Here is a 25275-nt window from a genome sequence, read left to right on the forward strand (position 1 = left end):
ACCGTTTGTATGGATACCATAAATTTCAGTTTGTATTATAAATGCATTCCACAACGCGCTCATCAGTATCGTGTAAGCCTGAAAAATTTCCTAGTGGAAGAAAAGGCCGTCACGTTCAGGTCCCGAAGCGTGCAATGGAGGGGAGATGTAAAGCATTCTTGTCTATTTATTTATTTATTTATTTACGTACGTATTAATTTTTTGTCTCTTTATTTAAGTCATTGTAAAGGAGTGAAGTTAGAGCACTTGACTCTTTCTTACACTTAACCGTATACAATTTTTAGATTTTTAATGAATTAATTTAAAGTATACTGGTAATCAATTGTAATAAATGAGAAGAACATTTATGCCCAATAAGGAGTAAATAATAATACAATTAAGTATGATTGCAATTTATGAAACATATATAGGATAAAGATGAAGTAAACAATAATAGAAAAATATGAAATTATTAACTAAAGAATGTCTAAGTTAATACTACAGAATCTGCTAACTATACTGAAGTAAAACTTATTCTACTGAACATGAGACATTACGAAATATACAATATTTGATTTCATGCACACGTCATTCACTTATACATTCATTCAAGTCAACTCTATGTACGCTGGCGGAACTTATGGCAGGCTCTTTTAGACGCTCTAGACGAAGAACATTTCTTTAATATTTACAGAGATTGTGTTCCAAAATCTCGAAGCATTGACCTGTGATGGCTGTAGGTATTTGTTCGATGAGGTACTATTTAAACAGTACCCGGAAAGCGTAATAATTTCATGAAATGAAGAAGGAATAGTAAAATTGGGCAATAAGTAGGTGGCCCGTTTGCAAAAAGCGACTGGTAGACGAGGGTTATTTGTTGAATTTTTCCACGGTCATTTAAGTTTAAAAACACTAAATTTTTAATATAGTGTTTTACGAGCATAATGTAGAAACTGTAAGGCATATCGAATGCAAGAATTCTGTACATGTTGGAGTCTTGCTGCTTGTTCGCAGGTTAGGTCAAAAATTAGTAAAATGTTACAGTAGTCAAAGATTAGCAATAGAAGTGGTTGTATAATTTTTTAATTTAAGGTCCAGGGGAACAACATTCTGATGACGATTTGGCAGTTCCTCCTGTGTCCACGATCGTGTCCAATTTCTGGCTGAAGTCACCAAACACCTCCCCACTATCTTAGCTCGCAATCCCTGCGATCTAGCCCGCCTCATATGCCGCTTTAAGATCTCCAACCGCATCCTGCCTTCTTTCTCTATCTCAGCCTTCAAATAAATGTTCGACCCTTTCAAATTTCCGGCATTCCTCAGAATTACATCGGCCATCAGGGTTGAAATTTATCTTACCTTCACCGGCCTATGACCCTTGTTCCTTCCTACTCTATATATATCATCTATATCCATTTCAGGGAAGTTCATCTTCGTTTTATTCGAAACTATGTCCACTACTTTCAATACTAACTCCACTTTTGATCCTAATCCTACCTCTGGTACAGCAAACACAAACACATTTTTATTGCTGATTCGTTCCTCGGTAGCTTCACTTCTCTCTTCATTGCTGTCAATTCCTCTTCCAGTACAAACATCTTCTTTTTTAAACTCCCTACCTCATCTTCTATCTGCTTTAACTTGTCATTTACCCCTCCGATTTCATCTTTTATAAAAATGTTTTAAGTCCTTCATCTCCTTCATTTGGGTTGCCCGGTGTTCCTGCATCATTTCCTTTATTTCTTCTCCTTTGCTCACTTCCTTCACAACTCTCTTTATCTTTTCAAGTTCCTCGCAGCAAAATGGTCCCTGATTTGGTTCCGGGTTCTTTTCTATACCTTCTACCACCAGCAACGTCGCAATAATCGTCACACACAGCATCGTTTCCAACAGTCCTTTAGTACCACTAATTTCTCTCCCTCTCTCTGCTCCACCTTTCTTCCAACACCACCTTGCATCATGCTATCTTCCAATTCTTAGCCTGTATTGCTGTAGCGTTACTCCCATCTTGCAACCTCAGCTCACTCACACGTCCGCACTCCCCGCTATCTCGCTCGTGAGGTTCCGCTTAGCGCTATATTCGAAATATACGGGCGGTTGAAATGATGAATAAATAACTATGCTGATTAATAATATGTTTATATACTGGACCGTGAACAGGTGATACGGTTCATTATTTTCTGTAATATTAGGAAAGTGAGTGTACTCCGAGTTAGGTATGTTCAGAGAGCAACGCGCCTGATCTTTACTTTCACTTTGCAAGGGCATTCCATCCTACATTATTGAAGGAGTTCTCTCTAAGTAAGTCATTAAACGTGTATTACCGGAACTATAACTCGTTGGCTGAATGGTCAGCGTACTCGCCTTCGGTTCGGAGAGTCCCGAGTTCAATTCCCGGCTGGGTAGGGGAATTTAACCTTAATTGGTTAATTCCAGTGGCCCGGGGGTTGGGTGATTGTGCTGTCCTCAACATCCCTGCAACTCACACACCACATATAACACTATCCTCCACCACAATAACACGCAGTTACCTACACATGGCGGATGTCGCCCACACTCATCGGAGGGTCTGTCTTACAAGGGCTGCACTCGACTAGAAATAGCCACACGAAATTAAATTAGCGGAACTATAGATGTCTATGAACCAAGCTTGATATTCTTTATACAAACTTATTAGGTGAGAACTTCGGTCCGTTAGCTTTGACGGAGAGCTGGCTAAATTCTCCTATCATAAATTATGAGCTCTTGAGATCTTCGATGCGATCGCAATAAAATATCAACAGGTAAAGAACTTGGCGGAGGTGTTTTACTGGCTGTCAGCAACTAATATACCTGACAGGTTGATATAGATGTTTCATCTGAGCACGTATATGTTAAACGTTTGCGGGAAAATCTTGATAGAATATTTATTTGTGTGGTACTATTTCCGCCTGCTACTAAAATGGCTGCATGTAATGAATTTTACGAAGATATTTAAGCCAGTCCTATTTTAAACAGTAAACAATTAGTAATACTAGGTGTCTTTAGATTTACCACAAATTATTGCAGAAAACGATATAACGTTTACATCTGCACACTTAAAAATATTTTCTTACAATTCATGGGATTACGAAATGTTAATGGCATTGTTAATAATAATGGCAGAATGCTTGACCTAGTATTATCAAATATCACTTCCATTATTGTCGACAAAACTTCCATCCTCTCGTAGCAGAGGTCATTCATCACCCGGCTTTAAACATTAGTTTCTGTTACCAACAAAAGGGAGCAAAATATAATAACGCGGGAAATAAAATTGTATACAATTTTAACAAGGCAGATTTAGAATTGTTTTACAGGGGACTTTCGCATATAGATTCTGGAAAATTATACTGATGTTAACCAGGCATTAGATGTATTTTATTCTATTTTTTACTCTGTTATAAATTCCTTTGTCGCTACAACCGTCAAGCAAAGGAAACGATACCCCTGATGGTTTACGCAAGAGATAATAAGAAACATTAGGCGAAAAGCATAGCATCACAGGAAGATGCACGAAGGCCATAGAAATCAGACTTTCTATTTCTTGAAATTCAAAGAAGTGAGGAGAAGTGTGAAGAAATATATAAGCATCGCGTATTAAATTATATCGGGCAGATAGAGCATGAAATAGGCGTGAATACGAATAACGTTTGGACATTCGTTAAAAGAAAACAATGGAAAACGTATGTCAGTGTAATGAAATACAATGGAAAAGAACTGTTAAGCAATAAATCTGTTTCTGACAATTATGCAGACTTTCTCATCTCTATACTCAGAGAAACGGATACGGATATGAATCCATTGATGAATATACTAAATGTTAGTGAAATTAGTACCATTGGAATTCAGAAAGCAATACGAAAGATGAAACCTAAAATAGCCTTAGGCCCAGATCTAATCCCTCTGTATATAATTAAAGGCTTCGGAGACATTTTATTATATCCTCTCTTTTTAACGTTTCACTAAACACTGGAGCGGTTCCAGCAAAGATGAAGATAGCGAGATCTATTCCACTTCACAAATCCGGGGATAGGTCAGTAATTAATAACTACTGACCCGTTGCAATTTCTTCCGCATTAGCAAAAGATTACGAACAAACTCTCTATCAGCATGCATTCGAACACGTAGAAAGTATCATCAGTGACTCCCAACATGGCTTCATACCGGGGAAATCGACAACGACAAATATGTTGGAGTTCAATAATGAAATATCGGCAAGTATGGATGCAGGAGGCCAGGTTGAAGTAGTTTTCACAGATTTTAGGAAAGCATAAAATAAAGTTGATCACGATGTACTTGTAAATAAATTAGATTCTTATGGACTCCCTCACAGCTTAATCAAATTATTCACATCATATCTCTCTGATAGACAACAATTTGTGTCTTATAAACGGTTTGACTCTGCGTGTTACAATACTCGATCTGGGGTTTCACTGGGTTCAAACCTTGGACCATTACTCTTTTTACTACTTATTAATGATAATCCCAAATGCATACGGTATGCAAACACATTGCTATTCTCAGACGATGTAATAATTTTCAAAGCCATTCGGTTACAGGAGGACTGTAGATTACTTCTGAAAATCGTCGATAGCATATCATGTTGGAGCGTTATTAACAAGTTAGATTTCAACGTACAACAAATGTCACTTAATGGTATTTTTCCCGAAATAAAAATTAAATTTGTCACTCGTGTAATATTTTGAATACTGAAATGAAATGGCGTATGGCTTATAGTGCCGGGAGTGTCCGAGGACAAGTTCGGTTCGCCAGATGCAGGTCTTTTGATTTGACTCCAGTAGGTGACCTGCCCGTAGTGATGAGGATGAAATGATGATGAAGACACATACTCTCAGCCCCCGTACCAGCAAAATTAACCAATTATGGTTAACATTCCCGGCGCCGGGAATCGAACCCGGGAACCCTGTGACCAAAGGCCAGCACGCTAACCGTTCAGCCATGGAGCCGCACTTTGAATACTAATTTGTCATCGGTGAATTCTATCAGGTACCTTGGTGTGCATTTTGAAGCTAAAGTTACGTTTTATCTACATATCAACGAAGTTGTTGCAGATACATACAGAGTGTTAGGATGTTCTGAGAGATGCCCACGTGACTTTACAAATCCAAAGGCTATACATTTATTGTACAACTCCTTTGTAAGGAGTCGGCTAGAATATGCATCGCTCACTTGGAATTCCAGCTTTAAACTACATGGAAAGAAAGTTAATCTGGTGCAAAACAAATTTCTTAGATAACTTACGTGCAAAATAACTTATAATTACCCTAAATGTGATCCTTATGATGACTTAATGAAACAACTTGGCTATAAGTCCTTAGCAAAAAGGCGAGTAAGTTCAGTTCTTCTATCTATCTTTCTATCTATCTATCTATTGATTCATCATCGCCGAGCCAAAACTACTGGACATAAAGAAATGAAATTTTGGGGATACATTTATATTAAGGTGTAGGTGCTCACTAAGGGAGAATTTTTGGATACACCGTCGCTAAAGGGGTGAAAAGCGGGGTGAATTTTTAAAATGAGGATATCTATATCTCAAAAAACTTAAAAGATTACTGACGTAAAAATAGGCATTTGGAATTTCTTTAAAAATAAAAAAACACGCATTTTTTTTATTTTCGGAAAATCCCAAAGGGTGGGATGAAAAAAGAGGGAAAAGGGGTTGAACACCTATTATGAGGAGACTTTTATCTCAAAAACTATAGATGTAACAGATATGAAAATTGGTATTTGGAACCTCCTTTTAAAATAAAGGAACACGTATTATTGTGTTTTTGGAAAATTCAATGAATAGGGTGTGAACAGGAGTGACAAACGGGGTGAATTTTTAAAAACTATATCTGCAAATTATCTCAGACACGTAACATATTACAGATTTGAAAACTGGTATTTGGAATTTCCCGTAAAAGTAAAGAAATATAAATATATTTTTTGGGAAAATCCACTTAAGGGGAACTGAAAAAGGGGGTGAATTATTAAAATTAGCATATATACAGTATATCTCAAAAACTTCACAAGTTGAGAACGTGAAAATTGGTATTTAGAATCTCCATTAAAAATCAGGAAACACGTATCCTTCGGTTTTTGGAAAAAACCCTTAACGGGGGAGGCGGGTGAAAAAATTGACAAATTAGTTGAATTATCTGTATAATAATGTACGTATATATACCAAAAAATATAAAGATGTTATAAACGTGAAAACTGGTATTTGGAATCTCCTCTAAGGATAAAGAAGCACGCATTGAGGGGGGGGAGGGATCAACTTGGAGGCGGGAGCGGTGAAAAAGGAGTTCAATTCTTTTTAATGAGGATACATATATCTCAAATCTGAAGATGTTACAGTTCTGATAATTGGCATTTGGAAGCCTCTTTGTAAATAAAGAAACAAGTATTTTTGGTTTTCGGAAAATTTACTTAAGGGGGAAGAATGAAAGGAAGTAAAAAAAGATAATTATTTTTACGGAGAAACTTAGATCTCAAAAACTTAAGGTTACAAACGTGAAAATTTGTATTTGCGATCTCCTTTAAAAATAAAGGAGCGCGCATTTTTTGGAGGGGGCAATAAACTTAACGGGCTGGGGTGATAAAGGAGTTGGATTCCTTCATGAGGATACTTATATCTCAAAAATTGAAGACGTTAGAGACATGGACATTTGTGTTTGGAATCTTCTTTCAAAGTAAAGAAACACGTGTTCTTCATTCTTCAGAAAATCCATTTAAGGGGGTTGAATGAATTGAAAAATTAGTTGAATTCTTTGCATGAGGATACTTATATCTCAAAAGCTAAATATGTTAAAGATGTAAAAATTGATATTTGGAATCTTCTTTAAAAATAAAGATACACGCACTTTTCGGGAGGGGGGAATCAACTTTACGGGTAGGAAATGGGGGTTAAAACGAGTTGAATTAGATTCATGAGGATATTTATATCTCAAAAACTGAAGATGTTACAGATGTGAAAATTAGTATTTGGAATCTCCTTTAAAAATAAAGAAACAAGCATTTGTTTTTTCGGAAAATTGACGTAAGGGGTGTGGGGTTGAATATAAGTAAATAAGGAGTTGAAGTATGTTTATGAGGGTACTTTATCTTAAAAACCGAAACTGTTACAGACGTGAAAGTTAGTATTTTGAATTTCCTTTCATAGTAAAGAAACACGTACTTTTTGTTTTCGGAAAATCCTTTTAAGGGGCTGAAAAGCATTGGAAAAGCGGGTGAAAATTTAAAATGAGTACCGGTATATCTACATTCTCTGTAAAAAAAACTTAAGATGTTAGAGACAAAACTTAGTATTTGTCACTTAACGGGGGATGAAAAGAAGTGAAAAATAGTTGAATTATCTTTTATGAGGATACTTAAATTTTAAAAACTGAAGATTTTACAGAAGCGAAAATTGGTATTTGGAATCACATTTAAAAATAAAGAAACAGGGTTTTTTTGGAAAATACACTTAGATGTTGGTGGGGTAGAGGGAAGGACTGATCAAGGGGTTGAATTATTTTTATGGGGATACTTATGTATTTCTCAAAAACTGAACACGTTACAGATGTGGGAATACGTATTTGGAATCTCATTTAAAAATAAAAGAACATATATTTACTCTTTCGACTTGAGAGAAGACCACAAACATGGTTTACAAAGAATTTCTGGGGTAAATGAAACTCAATTTTTCGGTGAGTTTTTATACTTTAGGAATTTTCAGATAAGGTCTTAGTACAATGCCAAGGAACGACTACTTTGATCAAATTACGAAATCCACGCGAGCGAAGCCGCGGGTAATTTCTAGTTTGTCTATAAATGATTTAACACTCTTATTTGTAGCGATAACTTGCTCTGTCTGATCAACTTGTCTGTCCCTAATCCATCTACACGCCCAAAACATATTACCATCTACTGCTGAAGATCAAGAACCAAAAAACATAGTACAGTAATTCACCAGTGTTAAACTCAATGAACATATTTAATAAATATAGCAATGCGTACAGACCAGATATATACGCAACTACATACTCTGCCATAGTAAAATAATATAATTCTTTATTGTTTTCTGTTCTAAATTGAAACCCCACTTTGCTGACCCTTATTGTTAAGTTCGTAGCTTTAGTTCTCTTTCTAATTTCTGGTAATATGATCTACCTCATCATTATTATCATCTCCGATAACATCACTACCGTCATGTACAATTACAGTACTTATAAAGATTTAAAGCCGTTAGTAACTAATTTTAATTTTAACTTTTTAATACCTTGTTACACTATTTGCATATGTAACTGAATATTTGTGATGATATTATGCTACTGAATAACTGCGTATTTTTATTTCATATGTGACTTTATTTTACAAGGACTTTCATAGGAGATAGTATAATTTTAATTTGATATTTGTTTTTATTTAATGTATATGTGCTTCACATCATTAGGTTTCCACCTGTCTGGAGCACAATAAATAAATAAATAAATAAATAAATAAATAAATAAATAAATAAATAAATAAATAAATAAATAAATAAATAAATAAATAAATAAATAAATAAATAAATAAATAAATAAATAAATAAATAAATAAATAAATAAATAAATAAATAAATAAATAAATAAATAAATAAATTTGTTTAATGGATTCACAATCTACGAAAAACTCGTTATTTATGTAGCGTAACGGCTAGCATTATTATCTTCCGTCGTCGGTGGCCCATGTTCGACTTTTGTTACTGCCAGAAATTTAAGAACAGCAGGAGGGCTGATATGTGGTTAAAATCGTACATACGGCTCACCTCCACCGGGAATGTGCCTGAAAATAATTGTCACCACCTTGAGACGATGACACGAGTTTACATTAATCATGAGTGTTTTGTACACGTACAGCATCACAAGAACTGTGTATTTAACAACGGAAAATCTCACTTTTATTGACAAGCGCCAAATACAAACTAACCTTGAAATTATTATATGAAATGCTCACATACGTTCTATTTTAACATACCTGTCTGTGTCTATTGATGCAGTGATAAAGAGTCGGGGAGCAGTCGTCCTGCAGGCCAAGGTTCTAAGGGATTGCTCCGCCACAAGTTTGTTTGTTTGTTTTCTGCCCGCGATAACGTCATCTCTTTCATCTTCCTACATGTGACGTCTATTCTTCAGTAACATTGTTCTATTTCACCAATATTTCATGTATTATAGTATAGAGGTTGAAATATGATATACAGGGTTCTAATGATATACATTTCAAAGCCCTTGTTCTGTGAACACCGGCAGGAGACCGTATACAACACACAGAAAACAATTCGGTTCAGTTTTACTGGTTTGAAATATTATCAACTGCAATGCTAAAAGGAACATTATACAAACACACACCAGCTTAACCCTCATGCATCCAACTGACGGTATACAGCTAATGCCTGCCCTTGCGAAAAGGTACCGACTATACATACATCACCAATGATCGCACTGGCTAAAGCACCTGATGATATTTCATTGACAGAATAAACCTAAGACGTATTTTAAACAGCTAATGAAGGATCGCTTTCTCAGCATTTTGGAAAAATCTTATATACATTTCAATTAAAATCTATTTTACAGCTTTATGAAAAGAGAACTACGAATAATGCCACTAACGCATTGCTTATTTTGACTACACCATCTGGTAAACAGTGGGTATTCTTAGACATGTTCTTAAGCATGTCCTGAACTAAAAGAATAGAAATAATTTCCTAAATATTAAGGCTTCATTTTGTTACTGTAAATTACGAGTATTCATTTAAAAAATGTCGCCATGTGCATATTGGTCTATTTCGCCTGATAATCACTGAATGCCTCCTCTTATCTGTGAACAGCAACAGAGGAGGCTAGACCTGCTGACTATATCCCACCCAAACAACTTACGGACGTCCACGATGTCAAGCGGAATGGCGAGCGCTGGGACTGGGGCCAAGAAACCTCGAGTAGTTGTTATACTGAGCCGGATTCACCCTGGGGAATCACCCACATCCTTTGTGTGTCAAGGTGAGTAAGATCTTTAAACCATTTTAAAAGTGTATGTGAATGAAACGAGCGAACATATTTAACCTACTAGATTTCTAAGTCGGCACGTTTCCTGATGTGTAGCCAGATCTGTTCTACTGAATATAAGTAGAAGCGATTTGCACATTCACGTGAAGTTCTAAAAATGGCATAACCACTAGATGACATAATGTTAGGTACAGGAGTTTGGAATTTGGTACAGCCAAGGTGTCTTGATACAACACGATATTATTCCAAGATGTTTCCTGAAGAACTGTGTACTGGAGATGATAGTCATTCAGTTTTAATAATAGAATTCAGAGATACGTAAATTATAACATATCCAACAGACGCAACAAAGCTAATACAGTTAAAGTAATCGATAATTAGAATTTACATATATCCCTGCCATTTAAGAGACGACTTTCAAACCACTGAAGTGCAGCTCTCAAATTAACTTAAAGACCTTTCAGTGTATTATCAGAAAACCCGGCTACTGCAAAACCCTGCTGAGACCCAGGTGTGTGCATTTCATCTTCGAAATAGAGAAGCTACTAGGCAGCTGGGCGTGACGAGGGGGGGGGGGTAGCAATTGGAACATTGTTCTACATCCAGGTACCTGGGTGTCACCTTACGTCGAACCTTAACATACAAGAAACACTGTTTTAACTCTGGACAGAAAGTCTCAGCCCGAAATATCATCCTCCGGAACCTCAGCTCTTGCTCTCAATTTCTCTGCGGCTGAGTATGCATGTCCTGCCTGGTTCAGCTCAGTCCGTACAAATCGAATGGATACAGCCCTTAATGAAACATACAGAATAATTACTGGGTGTCTGAAACTCACTCCCATTGACAAACTTTACTGCTTGGCTGGTATTGCTCTTCCAGACATTCGGCGAGAATTGTTTGCAAGGCAAGAGAGGTAGAAGGTGGATCTCACAAACACCCACACATTATCTGGGCATCGACCTCCACCCAGGAGACTGAAGTCCAAGAAACGTTACCTCAATATCTCAAAGGCTCTGGATAAACCAACAAGAACAGCACGGTGTGATATGTGGCGATCAAGAATGGAGCATCCTTCAGACTGGATGGTGCCTTCTGAAAGTCCACCCCATGGTCATTTGAAATGGACAACCTGGAAAGCACTGAATCGATTGAGGAGTGGAGTAGGTAAATCAAAGGATAACCTAAAAGAATGGGGTTATTTGAAAGATAAGTCAGACAGTGTGATTGCGGAGAGCAACAAACTACCCAACGCCTTTATGACTGTCAGTCTTGCTCTGTTCGTTGCACACTTCAAGACTTGACTCATGCCATTGAAGAGGGAATTGCTGTTGCCCATTTCTGGACAGACTTTGAGTGAAATATGTTCATGACATAAGATGCACTTTGTTTTGTTTGGATATATTACCTTATTTATATTTTTTTCAAAACTCTGACCCGAAATAAATAAGTGATCCTACAGTATGACTGAGTAATTTCAGCCGTTTATACCAATTCATGGATACCACTCCTGTGCATTTTTTTACAATATGATGTTTAATACATTGTATTTTAAAATTGCAGGTTATGCCTTACATTCCATACTTCAGATAGTATGCATGGTGAAATACGCAATACATTCATTGTAGTATGTGCACTAGACCCTCCGAAGACCACTATTATCAAGTGATTCGTTACGTATCGATAAGAAAACTGGCATGTATACTCAGTCCAGTCCAGTCCAGTCCAGTCCAGTCCAGTCCAGTCCAGTCCAGTCCATATGGATTGGAAAGACAGTAAATATACGTATCTGTTTTCACATACAGTAACTTCCGATGATTCTTCCTTAATATCTCCCCTGTAGCAGGACAGAATCGTTCTTACTGAAGGCTCAGAACAAGTCTATTCGTTTATTGGGTCAAATTTACAATAGTGTGTGTGAGGTAATTTTTTTTATCAGTTTTCACAAATATATGGAATATTATTGCCAAAAGACTCGCTGTAACGTTTGGATTTGTCGAGAACTGTACCTCAAAAGGCTCATCAAAATTCAGCTACTGCTCATATCGTTTACATATGTATATAATTCGTGTTTCATTGCTGGTCACAGTGCAATCAGTCACCAGAAGGAAGATAACTCATGCAAACCACCAGCCAATGTCGTCTCTGATGTCTTCACAACTCTATCAGTTTCGAAGAGATGTTCGGAAATGATTATATTGGGATATGGTACTGTTAGATCGGTTCTTCTCACCAGACAAATGCTAGGGCTGTACCTAAATAAAGACCGTGGTCGCTTCCCTCCCAAACCTAGCACTTTCCTATCCTATCGTTGCCGTAAGACCTATCTGTATCCGTGCGCCGTAAAGTAAATTAAAAAAGACCGATTCTGAAACGGTGATTTGAGGATTTGTCTTTTCGTAGCTGTTATAAAAGACGGAGGTTTGTCCTCAGTCCCCTCCCCCCATCTTAAATAATTATGTCGCTGGAACACAACTGATGAAACTACTGGGGAAAAATGGGATAGAAAGTGTGCGTTATGCGTTATAACCTTGTTCTCATGACGTGGTATCACCTAGAAGTCATTAACTCCAAACATGATATTCACACCTTTACTCTAGTATTCAGTGGCGTGTCGCACTTCAGTTCATACAAATGACGATTCAGTCAAGTTGATGTGATACTATTGTCGGCCAGGTAATATCCCAAGTGAACTGCTATTGTATTCCAGACGATGTTGTATTCAGCTGACAAGCCAACAAGGTGAAGTTCTGCTTGGTTCTCCCGGAAAGAAGTCAGGAAGTCGAAAATTTAGAATCGAGGCTTTAACTTCCGGAGAAGTGCATAACCCTTCGGTTTGCTCAGCGTACACCAAAAATGAGTACGGGTAAATTCGCAGGGTCAAGGGCGGCCGAGCATTGAGCTAGCTACTCCATCCTAATTTCTGGTGAGGTTATGGATAGTGGAAGCATTTGATTTCCACTCCTCCAAGCGACTTCAAAGCTCGTACGGAGATGACTGCGTTTCTTCATTCAGCCTGCTCCATCTGCTTCATTGTTATCCTGAGTTGGTATTTTGGTAGATTTGTGTAGAAATCTTCTTCCTACTAAGCATGTGGTGAACTTGCATCTTAGTTAAGGAAAACGTCAAGACATAGACTAATAACGTGGAAGTTATGCAGTGTTGTGCGACCTAGATTGTCCTGTAAGTGTATGGTATAATGCTTCAGAAATGAAGTATAAATACATACAATCGGTGTTATGGGAGCAAAGTTCAACCATGAAATAACTCTAACAGCTGCCTTTAAAAATTTAACTCATAAGAGTTGAGATAGTTGTTAGTAGCTGGTCTTTCAGGATTTTACCAGCGATTAATTCTTCTATTGCAGGCTCCGTGGTCTCGGAGAAGCGTGCCTACCTCTCATCCTCATGGTTCGGGTTCGATTCACGACCAGGTCAAGGATTATTACCTGGATCTGAGGACTGGTTCAAGGTCCACTCAACCGACGTGATTACATTTGAGAAGCTATTTGACGGTGAGATAGCATCCACGGTATAGAAAGTCAGGAATAACCACGCAGAGGAGTCGTAGCGCTTACCACGCGTCACCTCGTGATCTTCACGACTTCGGGTTAATCAGCGGTCACTTGGTAAGCCTCGCCCCACCAAGCCTGTAGCACCATGCAAAAATTAAAATTTAAAATAATCTCCGTACAGGCCATTAAGGCCCTTGAAGAACTGGAAGGTAAAGGCTTCCAGAATCCGTAACCTCGGCGGTTGGTGGGGTACAGTGGTTAGCTCTACGCGCGGCCACCTTTGCTCCCAGGAATTAACATGGAACTTATGTTTGGTGTAGGCTGAGTGAACTTTAGAGCCATGTGCACCTCCGGAAGTGGAAAACTCATTTCTTAAATGTTTCGATTTTCTGACGGGAATCGAACCCACATCCTGTCTGGTGAACAGAGAACGCCTTACCGCCTCGGCTAGGCAGCCCCTGTAGCGCAATTTGGGAGGGGGTGTGTATTCTGTTCTCCGAGGAATAAAACATACACAGACGGAGGCTGTGAGCATTCCTGTGCCTCTGGCAATGTAATAAACAGTTTAAGATTTTAGACGGTAATTTACTTCAAAGAAAATTAACAGTTTCTGTAACCCAATACAATATTGATCGCTCGTCCACAAAGTAGTCTTACGGGCCGGAAACGTGGAAGCACGAAGTGGAGTGTGCTTCTCTTGGGACGTCTGAATAATCATTACGTACGAAGTTTACGTAGCTGATTGCGAAACCTAAGGTGACCTAAAGAGAAGCTTCACAGACAAGAGGATGATACACATAAGACATCCTTTAGATATGGAAATGGCTGAATGATTGAAATTATTGCATATCAATATTTTTATCATATGTCGTTTATTGTCGATTATTGTAACAATGACTAGAGCATCTTTCCTTCACCTCTTCAATACTTATAGGTTTTGAAATGTTCTAAATCTAAATCTAGCCTTCGAAATCCCTTAAGGGCAATGGCCTCCTCCTAAGCATGGCTTTACTCGGATAAACTCGTTAGGTGAGCAGTCCTAAATAGTGTGAAAGCATCATGTGGTGCACTTTTCTTGCCTGTTAGTGACACATGCATATCTAACCTATACATCTTGTCTGTTATGTATTCTTGTTCATATATCTAAACACATACAAAATTTTAATTTACATTTATACTCTTAGAGGAGTTCTTCAACGGTCTTCCAATCTTCTCTGTCTCTTGCTCTACTTGTCCACTGTGCACTAGCCATTTTCTTGAACGAATCAGCCCATCGGATCCTCTGCCTTCCTACGTTTCTCTTGCCGATTCTAGTATCCCACAATGTTAGTCTGCGTGTCCACCTCTTGTGCTCCATTTTTTCTATATGGCCTCCCCATTTCCACTTCAATTTGTCCGCTATGTTGACTGCGTCTCTTATACCGGTCCTTCTGCGTATCTTCTCGTTCCTCATTCTGTCTTTGAAATGTTAGGCCCAAAATATTTTCTCCAGACTTAAACGCAGCAATTTATTTTAAAATGACTTAATGCAAGACCTCTGTCATCCAAAAAATTTCCAAGTAACAACCTGAATATCAAATGTATGTTCTTGTCTTTGCTTTTCCTCCCGATGTATCGACTTTTAGAATTATTCCAGGCACATTAAACGCTTTCATAAATTCCTATAAATTGGACAGTTGTGTAAAGGTGGAGACAAAGTCCGTATAAGCGCTCACTATTCAGCATCCAGACTATATTACAGCATGTCACCAAAGTCATCTGACGTCCCACTTCTACAGTGTAAAGATCTTCAGTGTATCATCTACTTCGGTCAGTTTGATGTTTGTGCTGTTTGACGCAACAAACTCAACCTGATGCACGCGAAGAGAAGATATTTCCTTCACGCTTTATAACAAGACTTCCTTTGATTCAATAATATGTGTACGTTCCGAAATAAATAAATGTATATTTGTATTAAAGCTGTGAAGTAACAAGCGGTATTTTTCACCATGGCAACAATTTTTAAATTACGGGGAATAAAAACTTAAGAAAATAGTAACTTTTTTAGTATTATCACTTCAGCTATTGATTTCACATCTCATTATAGCATTCCACTTGGAATAAATATATATTCTTACTAACACTTACTCTGCAGTGCGCAATAAATATCCGTCATTTTGATTAGCATTTGACACTCAAACGGCAGTGTAAGCTTAAGGTAGCAAGGACCATCTTAGAAAAGATTCAACACTAATTTTGAAGGTTGTCAATGAAATCCATTATTTCGAAATCAGATCAAGAATTTTCTGATATCAATCAACGCCAATACCATAATTATTAAATTATCCACTGAATGTATTAAGTTACCAACTTAAAATAAGTCTTATTCAACCAAAGTATAAGTTTATTCATGAATCGCAGTCGAAACAGATATATCGTTGTGTTAAGTGTAGCGTTATAAAATGTAGTATATAGCACAACAACAGCAACTACAACAAAACTGGCAGATGTACGTTACTTCATTATAAATATTGTTAAATATTGATCGGCTATTCAAGGTGATACAGATTAGGATTTCAAAATTTGGACGTATATGACTATTAGAAGATGGAACTTACTTGTAACGAACGAATATTTTGTTGTTTTGTGAATGTTTCCATTATATATATTATCATTTGAATTGAAACTACTGTGGAAATAATATACAAATTGAGTTGAGTCGTGAGTTGTAGAGACAAAGGTAGAGACAAAGTCCGTATAAGCGCTCACTGTTCATCATCCAGACTACACTACAGTATGTCACCAAAGTCATCTGACGTCCCACTTCTACATTGTTAAGATCAGTGTATCATCAAATTCAGTCAGTATGATGTCTGTGCTGTTTAACGCAACAAACTCAACCTGATGCACGTGAAGAGAAAATATTTCCTTCACGCTTTATAACAAGAAATCTTCAAGAAATCTTCAAGAAAGGCTTAAATCATGGTTTCTCAAACAGTGGTACGCGTACCACTACTGGTATTAATTTTCCTGAAGACTAAAACTTGCTTTTTTACAGTTGGCTTTACGTCTCACTTACACATATAGTTATTATGGCGACGATGGGACAGGGAAGGGCTATGTGTGGCCGTGAACTTAATTAAGGTACAGCTCCAGCATCTGCCTGGTGTGAAAATGGGAAACCACGGAAAACTATTTTCAGGGCTGCCGACAGTGAGGTTCGAATCCACGATCTCCCGGATGCAAGCACATAGCTGCGCGCTCATAACCGCACGGCCAACTCGTTTTCGTTTTCTTCTATTTCGTTCAGAAATAGTAGAAATATATTGTCAAAGTGTACTCACATAGTAATTCTCAGCACTGATATGAATTAAAAATATAGAGTCTAATACCTATAAGTTGTTCTTCCACCGCTTGGATAAAACGTATAATGTGTAACTTCGTTCATTTAACATTTGATTGTCCTACCACTGTCATTCGTGAAAGTTGTCAAAATGCAAACTTTGGTATGCATTGGCTGAGCCACACCGTCACCGTTGTGGACATTCTCATTTCGGTAAAACATGACGAGTCAGAGGTGCTGCTAATTTTTAAACTGGTCATAAATGAGTAGTCCTTTCTTTCCATGGAGTCTTACAGAAATGAAAATATATATTTAAAATGTAGAAAAGTTGTTCATCGAGGTATTAAACATGTACAGTTTACAATTATCAAATCTGGCATAGTTCAAATATGAATTAAACAGCTGTGAGTACTAGAAACATGACGCATACTTTGCTTAAAATCTTACCTGTTCAACGATGAATAATAAACTTCAAAATGCCTGACTGGATAAAGAGTCAATTGTCAATTCATTGATTGAACAATTTAGTTATTTTCAACTCAATGGCAGAATATAATTTGCACATTTTGTTCCGATATTCCTAGTGAGTGACGGAGGTCAACACATATGTGTCCTTCAATATTAAGGGAAAGGAAATTATCCAGTCAGTGCTGGAAATTCCTTCGAGAAAACGTTGCAGATAGTGACGTCTAGCTAAGAAAAGGTCAGAAGTAGTTTATTTGGTCGAAAATGGTGTCCCAGTTTCCTGAAATTAAAAAACCTATGAAACATTTTCTTGTTTCACGGCTAACACCCCTAATCTTTCATCAATAAAAACTATTTGGGAGGATGTAAGAAATTCCATTGAAAAGGAAGTTTTTCACACAAGCTATTATTTTGAATTCGGATACTCTTATATAACACTTAACGTGTGTGGATTGCAATTGAACGTGAAAGTAAGAGGCATGTTGTGAACGTTTGGTGTACTACATAGTTATAGTATATTTCCTTCACCATATCTGAATACATATCAGAATATCTGGTATCAAATAAATCGGAGAAGGTGAAGTCACGTTTGCAAAATATGTAACACAGTTTCTTGCATATAAGTTGTTCAGTCTTCGTGATGTCCAGCTCCATGGCTAAATGCTTAGCACGCTGGTCATTGATCGAAAGAGTCCTGGGTTTCATTCACAGCAGTTTTGGGGAATTTAACCATAATCGGCTGAATGTTTGTGCCATTTTCAGCATTAGAATTCCTCTTAAGTAGGGCTCCATCCTCACCGACGCGCTGGTCGCCTATGGGGACTTAGGGGAAGTGGTACACCTCGCGGGGTGAAAATATGGCTTTTTCTGATTTTCACAAATATTGACACCTTGAAGTCGGTTCTATCATATAACGATAGTATGTTTCGGTAAATCGTCCGGAACATCCTCTAATGTCGTTTAAATGTCATAGTGACAGCTAAGGTTACCCGCCCTTTTTCTGTCATCACAACGTCGTAGCTTTTAGTTTGTAATTTCGCGGCATCAATTTTCGCAGGAAAATTTTGTGTTGGCTAACCTGTCCAGTGACGTGTAGTGCTTCGCTTTGCTGCATTCATTTGCTCATTAGTGTGTTTGCTTCTAAATTTCGCACGTGTATTTGTGAAGTGAAAAATAATTTCCTTGAAGATGCCTAGATCACAGAGAGTGCACAAAAAATGTTGTGGAGGTCCGGGGAGGAAACGCAAAACATCAACAGATGTAAATAATAGTAATGCTCCAGTAGTAAATGTTGCGTCACATGTTAGTGATACTACCAGTAATTTCAGGTTAGATAAGACGCCTGAAAGTTCTGCCGAAGGTGAACCTCAAGTTACTAGTTCTTCAAGAAGAAAACTATTTTCTGATCATAGTGGTAACAACTCTCAGGTAAACACAGAGTGTGAAACTGGTCCGGGGAGCTATGGAAATCATAAAATTAATATTGATCTACTTTCCAGTGCTCTGAGTGACTGTGAATGCAAAAACTGCAGTGAAGGTAATGTGAGCTTATACGAGGATAACAAACAATGGAAAGGATTAGCAGCTAAATTAGTGCTGAAGTGTATGAATTGTGACATGGAACGTGAGTTCTGCACTTCTGTACAGACTCCACATGGATTTTAGATAAATATTAGGTTCCTGTATGGTATGAGGTCAATTGGAAAAGGATATGAAGCAGGAAAAAATCTATGTGCAATGATGAACTTGCCCAGACCCCCTACCAAATTCGTGAAATTCACTGCTGTATTGATCAAAAGCATAAAAGAATGTGCCATTAAACGGTCCAGGGTAATCAAAAGAAACAAGAAGAGGCCAAGGAATATGAAATTGATGTTCCAGATGATCCTCAATATGGAACAGGCATGCACTGAAATACTGTTACTTCGCTTGCATTTTATTCCAAGCTACAGTTTTCAATGTTCATGTACGTTTTTCTAGAAACCTATTTATGCTAGAAAGTTGAAACTTTTACCAGTTATTCTCTTGTTACTTACTTACTTACTTACTCCATGGCTCTACGGTCCTTTAAGGACCTTGGCCTCCTTAACCACAGCTCTCCAGTCATCCCGGTCTTCAGCACGCCTACGCCACCTCCTGACTCCAACGGTCCTCAGATCAGTCTCCACATCCTCCAGCCATCTCATCCGGGGCCGACCTCTCCTTCTCCTGCCCCCAGGGTGTCCTGTCAGTGCTTTCCTTGGAAGTCTTCCCTCCTCCATCCGTTGTACATGCCTCAGCCATCCAATTCGTCTCATTTTGATTGATGTCACCAAGTCCGGCTCCTTATACAATAACCTTATTTCTTCATTTGTTCTGATTCTCCATAAATCTCCCTCCTTCACCGGTCCGAATATCTTCCTCAGTACTTTCCTTTCCCACACATTTAATCTCCTCTCTGTGGCCTCAGTCAATACCCATGCCTCACTCCCATACATAAGCACTGGTTTAATTATTGTTTTGTAGAGAGTCAGTTTTAATTTCCTGCTTAAGTTTTTACTTCTCAGAAGGGGATTCAGTGCCCTGTAGGATCTGTTGGCAGCCTTAATTCGATTTACAATATCTGTCTCAACTTTATTTTCTGATGTTATTACTGAGCCAAGATATGTGAAGCTATCTACTGCTTCAAAGGTGTAACCATCCACTTGGAGTTTTTCAGTGTTCCTTCCATTTCTCTCTGTTACCATATATTTGGATTTAGAGTCACTTATCTCCAAGCCCAAGGACCCAGCCGCATCTTTCAGCTCCCTCAAGGCAGTTGTAAGTGCCTCGTTACTTCTAGCAGATATCACCACATCATCTGCATAAGCCAAAATTTGGATCAGTCTATTGTAAATATTACCACCCGGATTAGTAGTTACTGATCTTACAGCTTTCTCCAACACTAGATTAAATAACACTGGTGATAAGGGGTCTCCCTGCCTTAGGCCTTCTTCGGTTCTGAAAGATCTTGACAGACTTCCCTGCACTTTTACCTGACTTCTGCTGTTCTCTAGGGTCATCTTAGTCAATTTTATTAACTTCTGTGGGAATTTAAACTCCTTCATTGTTTCCCACAATGTCGATCTCTTAACTTTGTCATAGGCTTGTTTAAAATCTATAAAAAGATGCCCTAGTCGAACGTTGTATTCATATGTCTTTTCCAGAGTCATTCTCATGGTGAAAATATGGTCCATCGTCGATCTTCCAGGTCTGAAACCAGCTTGGTACTCCCCTATAATTCTTTCCGCTCTACTACTAACTCTCTTTGTTATGGCTGTAGAGAAGATTTTGTATACTATACTCAGTAAGGATATACCTCGATAATTCTTGCATTGCATGCGTGACCCCTTCTTATGTATAGGACATATATTTGCTAGTGTCCAGTCCTCCGGCATTGTACCTGTTTCCCATACCTTTTTAATTATCTCGTGTATTTTCTTCACCAACACTTCTCCTCCATGTTTTACCATTTCTGCTGTTATGAGGTCATTCCCTGGGGCTTTACTGCTCTTCAATTGTTTTATAATATCTCTTATTTCTTCAATCGATGGTGATCCTATATCGTCTTCATCCTCATCTCCATTCTCCTCATCCATCTCTTCCTCCTCACACTCATCTCCATATTCACCCTCCTCATCTCTCTCTGAAGTTTCCATACGGTCTGATCCTTCTTTTTCTTCATTTATTGGTCTGACAGAAAGTAGTGTTTCGAAATGTTTTGCCCATTTTTCCAGAATTCGTTCTTTCCCAACAATGAGTCTATCAGTCTCATCCTTAAGCATATTCACTCTGGGTTGATATCCCTTCTTTACTTGTCCAACCCCATGGAAGAATTTTCTGCCTTGTTTGTTTTCAAAATTCTTCTGCATTTCATCCACTCTCTCCTTTTCTTCTATTCTTTTCTTGTTCCTTATCAATGTCTTTGCTATTCTCCGTTTCTCTTTAAAAACTGCAATATTATTTCGAGTGGGTCTCTGTAGCATTCTTTGTCGGGCAAGATTTCTCTCTTCCAGAACCTTACCCACTTCCTCGTCATACCATTTATTTCTACTCTGTTTCCATCTCTCTCCAAGTACTTCCTGCGCCGTTGTATTTATTGCTATCTTGGTTTCCTCCCACATTGTGTTGATGTCCACATCTCCGTTTCTGCCCATCTGTAGCTTTCTTTGCAGCCGGTCTCTATACTCTTCCTCCTTCTTCTCATCCCTTAACAGTTCTACATTATAGATCTTGCTCTGCTCAGCTCTGTCCCTGGGTTTAATTGCCAGTCTTTCTCGGAACTTGATCCTCACCAGTATGTGATCTGAATCACTGTCTGCACCACGCATGCTTCTCACATCCATTATATTGGAGGCATGTCGCGCATCTATCAGCACATGGTCTATCTGGTTCTTTGTCAGACCATCCGGTGATATCCATGTCTCTTTATGGATTTCCTTATGGGGAAAACATGTGCTCTTAATCACCAGCTCCTTGCTAAAGGCAAAGTCAATCAATTTCCACCCGTTTTCATTTGATTCTTGGTGTTTACTATGATATCCTGCCACTGGGTGGTTTTCTTTCTCTTTGCCTACTTTGGCATTATAATCCCCTAGGACAACTTTAACATCATACTTGGGCAACTTGTCATATACTTGCTCCATTTTTTCATAGAAATGTTCTTTCTCTTCCTCATCGGCATCCTCTGTTGGTGCATGGACACTAATTAGTGATATGTTGGCAAATCTCCCTCTCAATCTTAACCGGCATAGTCTGGGGCTTATTGCTTCATATTTAATCACATTATGACTGACCGATTTCTTGACCATAAACCCTGTTCCTATTCTATTTTCTTCCTCCCCACTATTGAACAAAATGTAGTGCTGTAGATCTGTCACCTCGATTGTCTTCCATCTTATCTCCTGTAATGCTGCCACATCTATCTGATATTTAAGTAATTCCTCCTCCAATTTTCTACTAGCCCCGGCCTGAAAGATACTTCTCACATTCCATGTTCCAATATATCCGTATCGTTGCCATTTAGCGCGCTTTAGTCGTCGTAAGTTTGGGACCGTCCGGTTATCTTGATTTGGTTTCTGAACAATATGTAGTTTTGTGGTAGTGGAGTTGTTAGCCCCACGTACCAACCCCCAACCTGGAGGACCAGGGTATCACTCTCAGTCTGGATCATCACCTTAGACCTGTCCGGCTTGGGTGGCCCTACCAGGAGCATATGCTCCCGCCGGCATAGCTCTAAGGATCATTTGAACACGCAAGCCTCCAAAACACCCGGCAAAATGTATTTTGCCTTCGTCAAGGTGGTGATACCATCGGGAGGGTTATTCTCTTGTAGTTGTTTAACTTTAATCCATTTTGTTAGGCCTCTAACATAAATAATGACAAAGTTCTGGTCTACAAACTACTGAAAATCTTGGACTTTTTTTAAATTTTAACTTTTTTTTTCTGGAATCTGTGTGACTAGAAATTCTTTGAGACAATGGGGTAATGAAAAAATTAATCATTCTATTAGTGTGCCAATTTTTATCAACACAGGTTTACTAGTTTATTAAAAAAAGGTACATGAAAAAGCATTATTTAATACTGCAGAGATAGGATGTACCACCTCACCTTAACAGGGAGACCTGCACCAGACCTCAACGGAGGACTTACACCACTGTTATGATTAGTCTTTGTGTTAACAGTTTCAGCTTTGATTAACGCTCAAAAATTATTAATATCCTGCAGGACGTAGGATTTTATATTTTATACAAACGCCTTTTGGACAGATAGCGAAGAAACGCCTAAGGTAGAGAAAGTGAAAATTGTCTCCAAACGAATAAGGGTAGAAAATCTCCAGGAAGAGGAAATTAGACACAAGTACACGGATATGTTTAATGACGAGTTCCCGAACAGTGGACAGTAAGCATGTTCAGGATATAGAAAGATAATGTTTGGAATACGGGGAAGCTGTTGTAGAAGCAACAAGGGGATGCCTATTAACAACTGTGTATAAAGATGGGAAAAACGAACATCTTGGTGGAATGATGAAGTGAGAGCAGCTTGTTAACGTAAAAAGAAGGGTTATCAGAAATGTCTCCAAACAAGGACTGATGCTGACAGGCAATTTTACGTAGATGAAAGAAACAGAGCGAAACAAATGGTTGTATAATCCAAAAAAGAAGTGGTGGGAAGGTTTTGGTAAAATCCTGGAAAGGCTAGGTCAAGCAGCAGGGAAAACGTTCTGGACAGTAATAAAGAAACTTAGGAAGGTGGGAAAAGGAAATGAGCAGTGCTTTGGGTAATTCAGGTGAGCTCACAATAGATCCTAGGGAATCACTGGACAGGTGGAGAAAATTGTCTCGACTTAAAAGGAAATCTTCCTGGTGGTGTTGCGAACAGCCAAGCTCATGGGGAGGATGAAAGTGATGTTGGTGAATTTATGCTTGAGGAAGTGGAAAGGATGGTAAATAAACTCCATTGTCATAAAGCAGCAGGAATAGATGAAGTTAGCCTGAAATGGCGGATAATAGTGGGAAGGCGGGGATGAAATGGATTCATAGAATAGTAATATTTGCATGGAGTGTTGGTAAGGTACCTTCAGATTGGACAAAAGCAGTAATTGCACCTATCTGTAAGCAAGGGAACAGGAAGGATTGCAACAACTATTAGTATACCAGGCAAAGCATTCACGGGCATTTTTGAAGGGAGTGTACGATCAGTAGTCAAGAGGAAGTTGGATGAAAACCAGTGTGGTTTCAGCCCACAGAGGGCTGTGAGGATTAGATTTTCAGTATGTGCAGGGTAATTGAAAAATGCCACGAAAGGAATAGACATTTATGTTATGTTTCGTAGATCTAGAGAAAGCATATGACAGGGTTTCGAGGGAAGCGATGTTCGCCATACTGGGGGACTATAAGATTAAGGGTAGATAATTAAAATCAATCAAAGGCATGATACAGGCTTTTGGGCTTATGCCGTGTCAGGAAAATAAGGTGAAATTCTTTACGTTTCGCAGAGAACTGTGCCCTGCGTCATCAGAGGAAAATCTCGACTGTTCACGAGAAAGGCTTCTTGTTTATCGGTGATACAGACCAATATCTGATCTGTAGTGAACTAAGTATCTCTAGGCCCAGGATAGAGAAAGTGAAAATTGGCTCCAAACGAATAAGGGTAGAAAATATTGTTTGAGAAGCCTTTCTCGTGGACAGTCGAGATTTTCTTCTGATGACGCAGAGCACAGTTCTCTGCGGAACGTAAAGAATTTCACCTTATTTTCTTGGGACGGCATAAGCCCATAAGCCTAAAACATGTCTAAAACTACGGGCCGTGAAAGCAGCAATGGCAACATCAGTCAAAGGCTTTTATGTTGACAATTGGGCTGCAGTGCTAATTGATGGTAGAATGAGTTATTTGTTCGGGGTACTTACAGGGGTGTAATATTTCATCCCTGTTGTTCGTAGTTTACATGGATCATCTGCTGAAAGGTATAAAGTTGCAAGGAGGGATTCATTTAGGTGGAGATATAGTGAGCAGTCTGGCCTATGTTGACGGCTAAGTACTTAGGGCTTACTTGAAGATTCATGATTCAGTATTTTGGAGTACTGTAACTCACCGAATGAGTTAGAGGGCTTGATAGCCGAGTCATTAGTTTCTCATTACGACCATCGGGTTTAGAATCTTAATTAATGAAGGCGGGTTATTTGAAAAGAAAAGGCACGTCCCAATGGTTTGCATTCCACGTACAACTGAATGTCCCGAGGATGTGATCACGATAACAGCAGTCACGTAAAACTATAAACTATTTTGCACTAGTTCACTACAGATCAGATATTAGTCTGTATCACCGAACAATCCGCGGAAAACCCGTAAATTCCTAACAATTTCCTGAATTTGAATTCGGTTACGGTATGGTCTATTATTGATATGGTACTCCTACATTCCCGTCTGTA

The 25275-nt window shown here is 38.4% G+C and overlaps 1 protein-coding gene across 1 annotated transcript in view; it reads left to right on the top strand.

Annotated features, from left to right (window-relative positions):
* Positions 1-25275, top strand: part of LOC136863589 (cytosolic carboxypeptidase 6) — a 1034988-nt gene that overhangs the window by 377736 nt on the left and 631977 nt on the right. The window contains exon 6 of the mRNA XM_068226007.1: positions 9854-10022. Coding sequence (XP_068082108.1) covers positions 9854-10022 — 169 coding nt within the window. The remainder of the gene's footprint in view (positions 1-9853; positions 10023-25275) is intronic.

The sequence above is a fragment of the Anabrus simplex genome, chromosome 2 (genome assembly GCF_040414725.1).
Source record: "Anabrus simplex isolate iqAnaSimp1 chromosome 2, ASM4041472v1, whole genome shotgun sequence".
Taxonomy (NCBI): domain Eukaryota; kingdom Metazoa; phylum Arthropoda; class Insecta; order Orthoptera; family Tettigoniidae; genus Anabrus; species Anabrus simplex.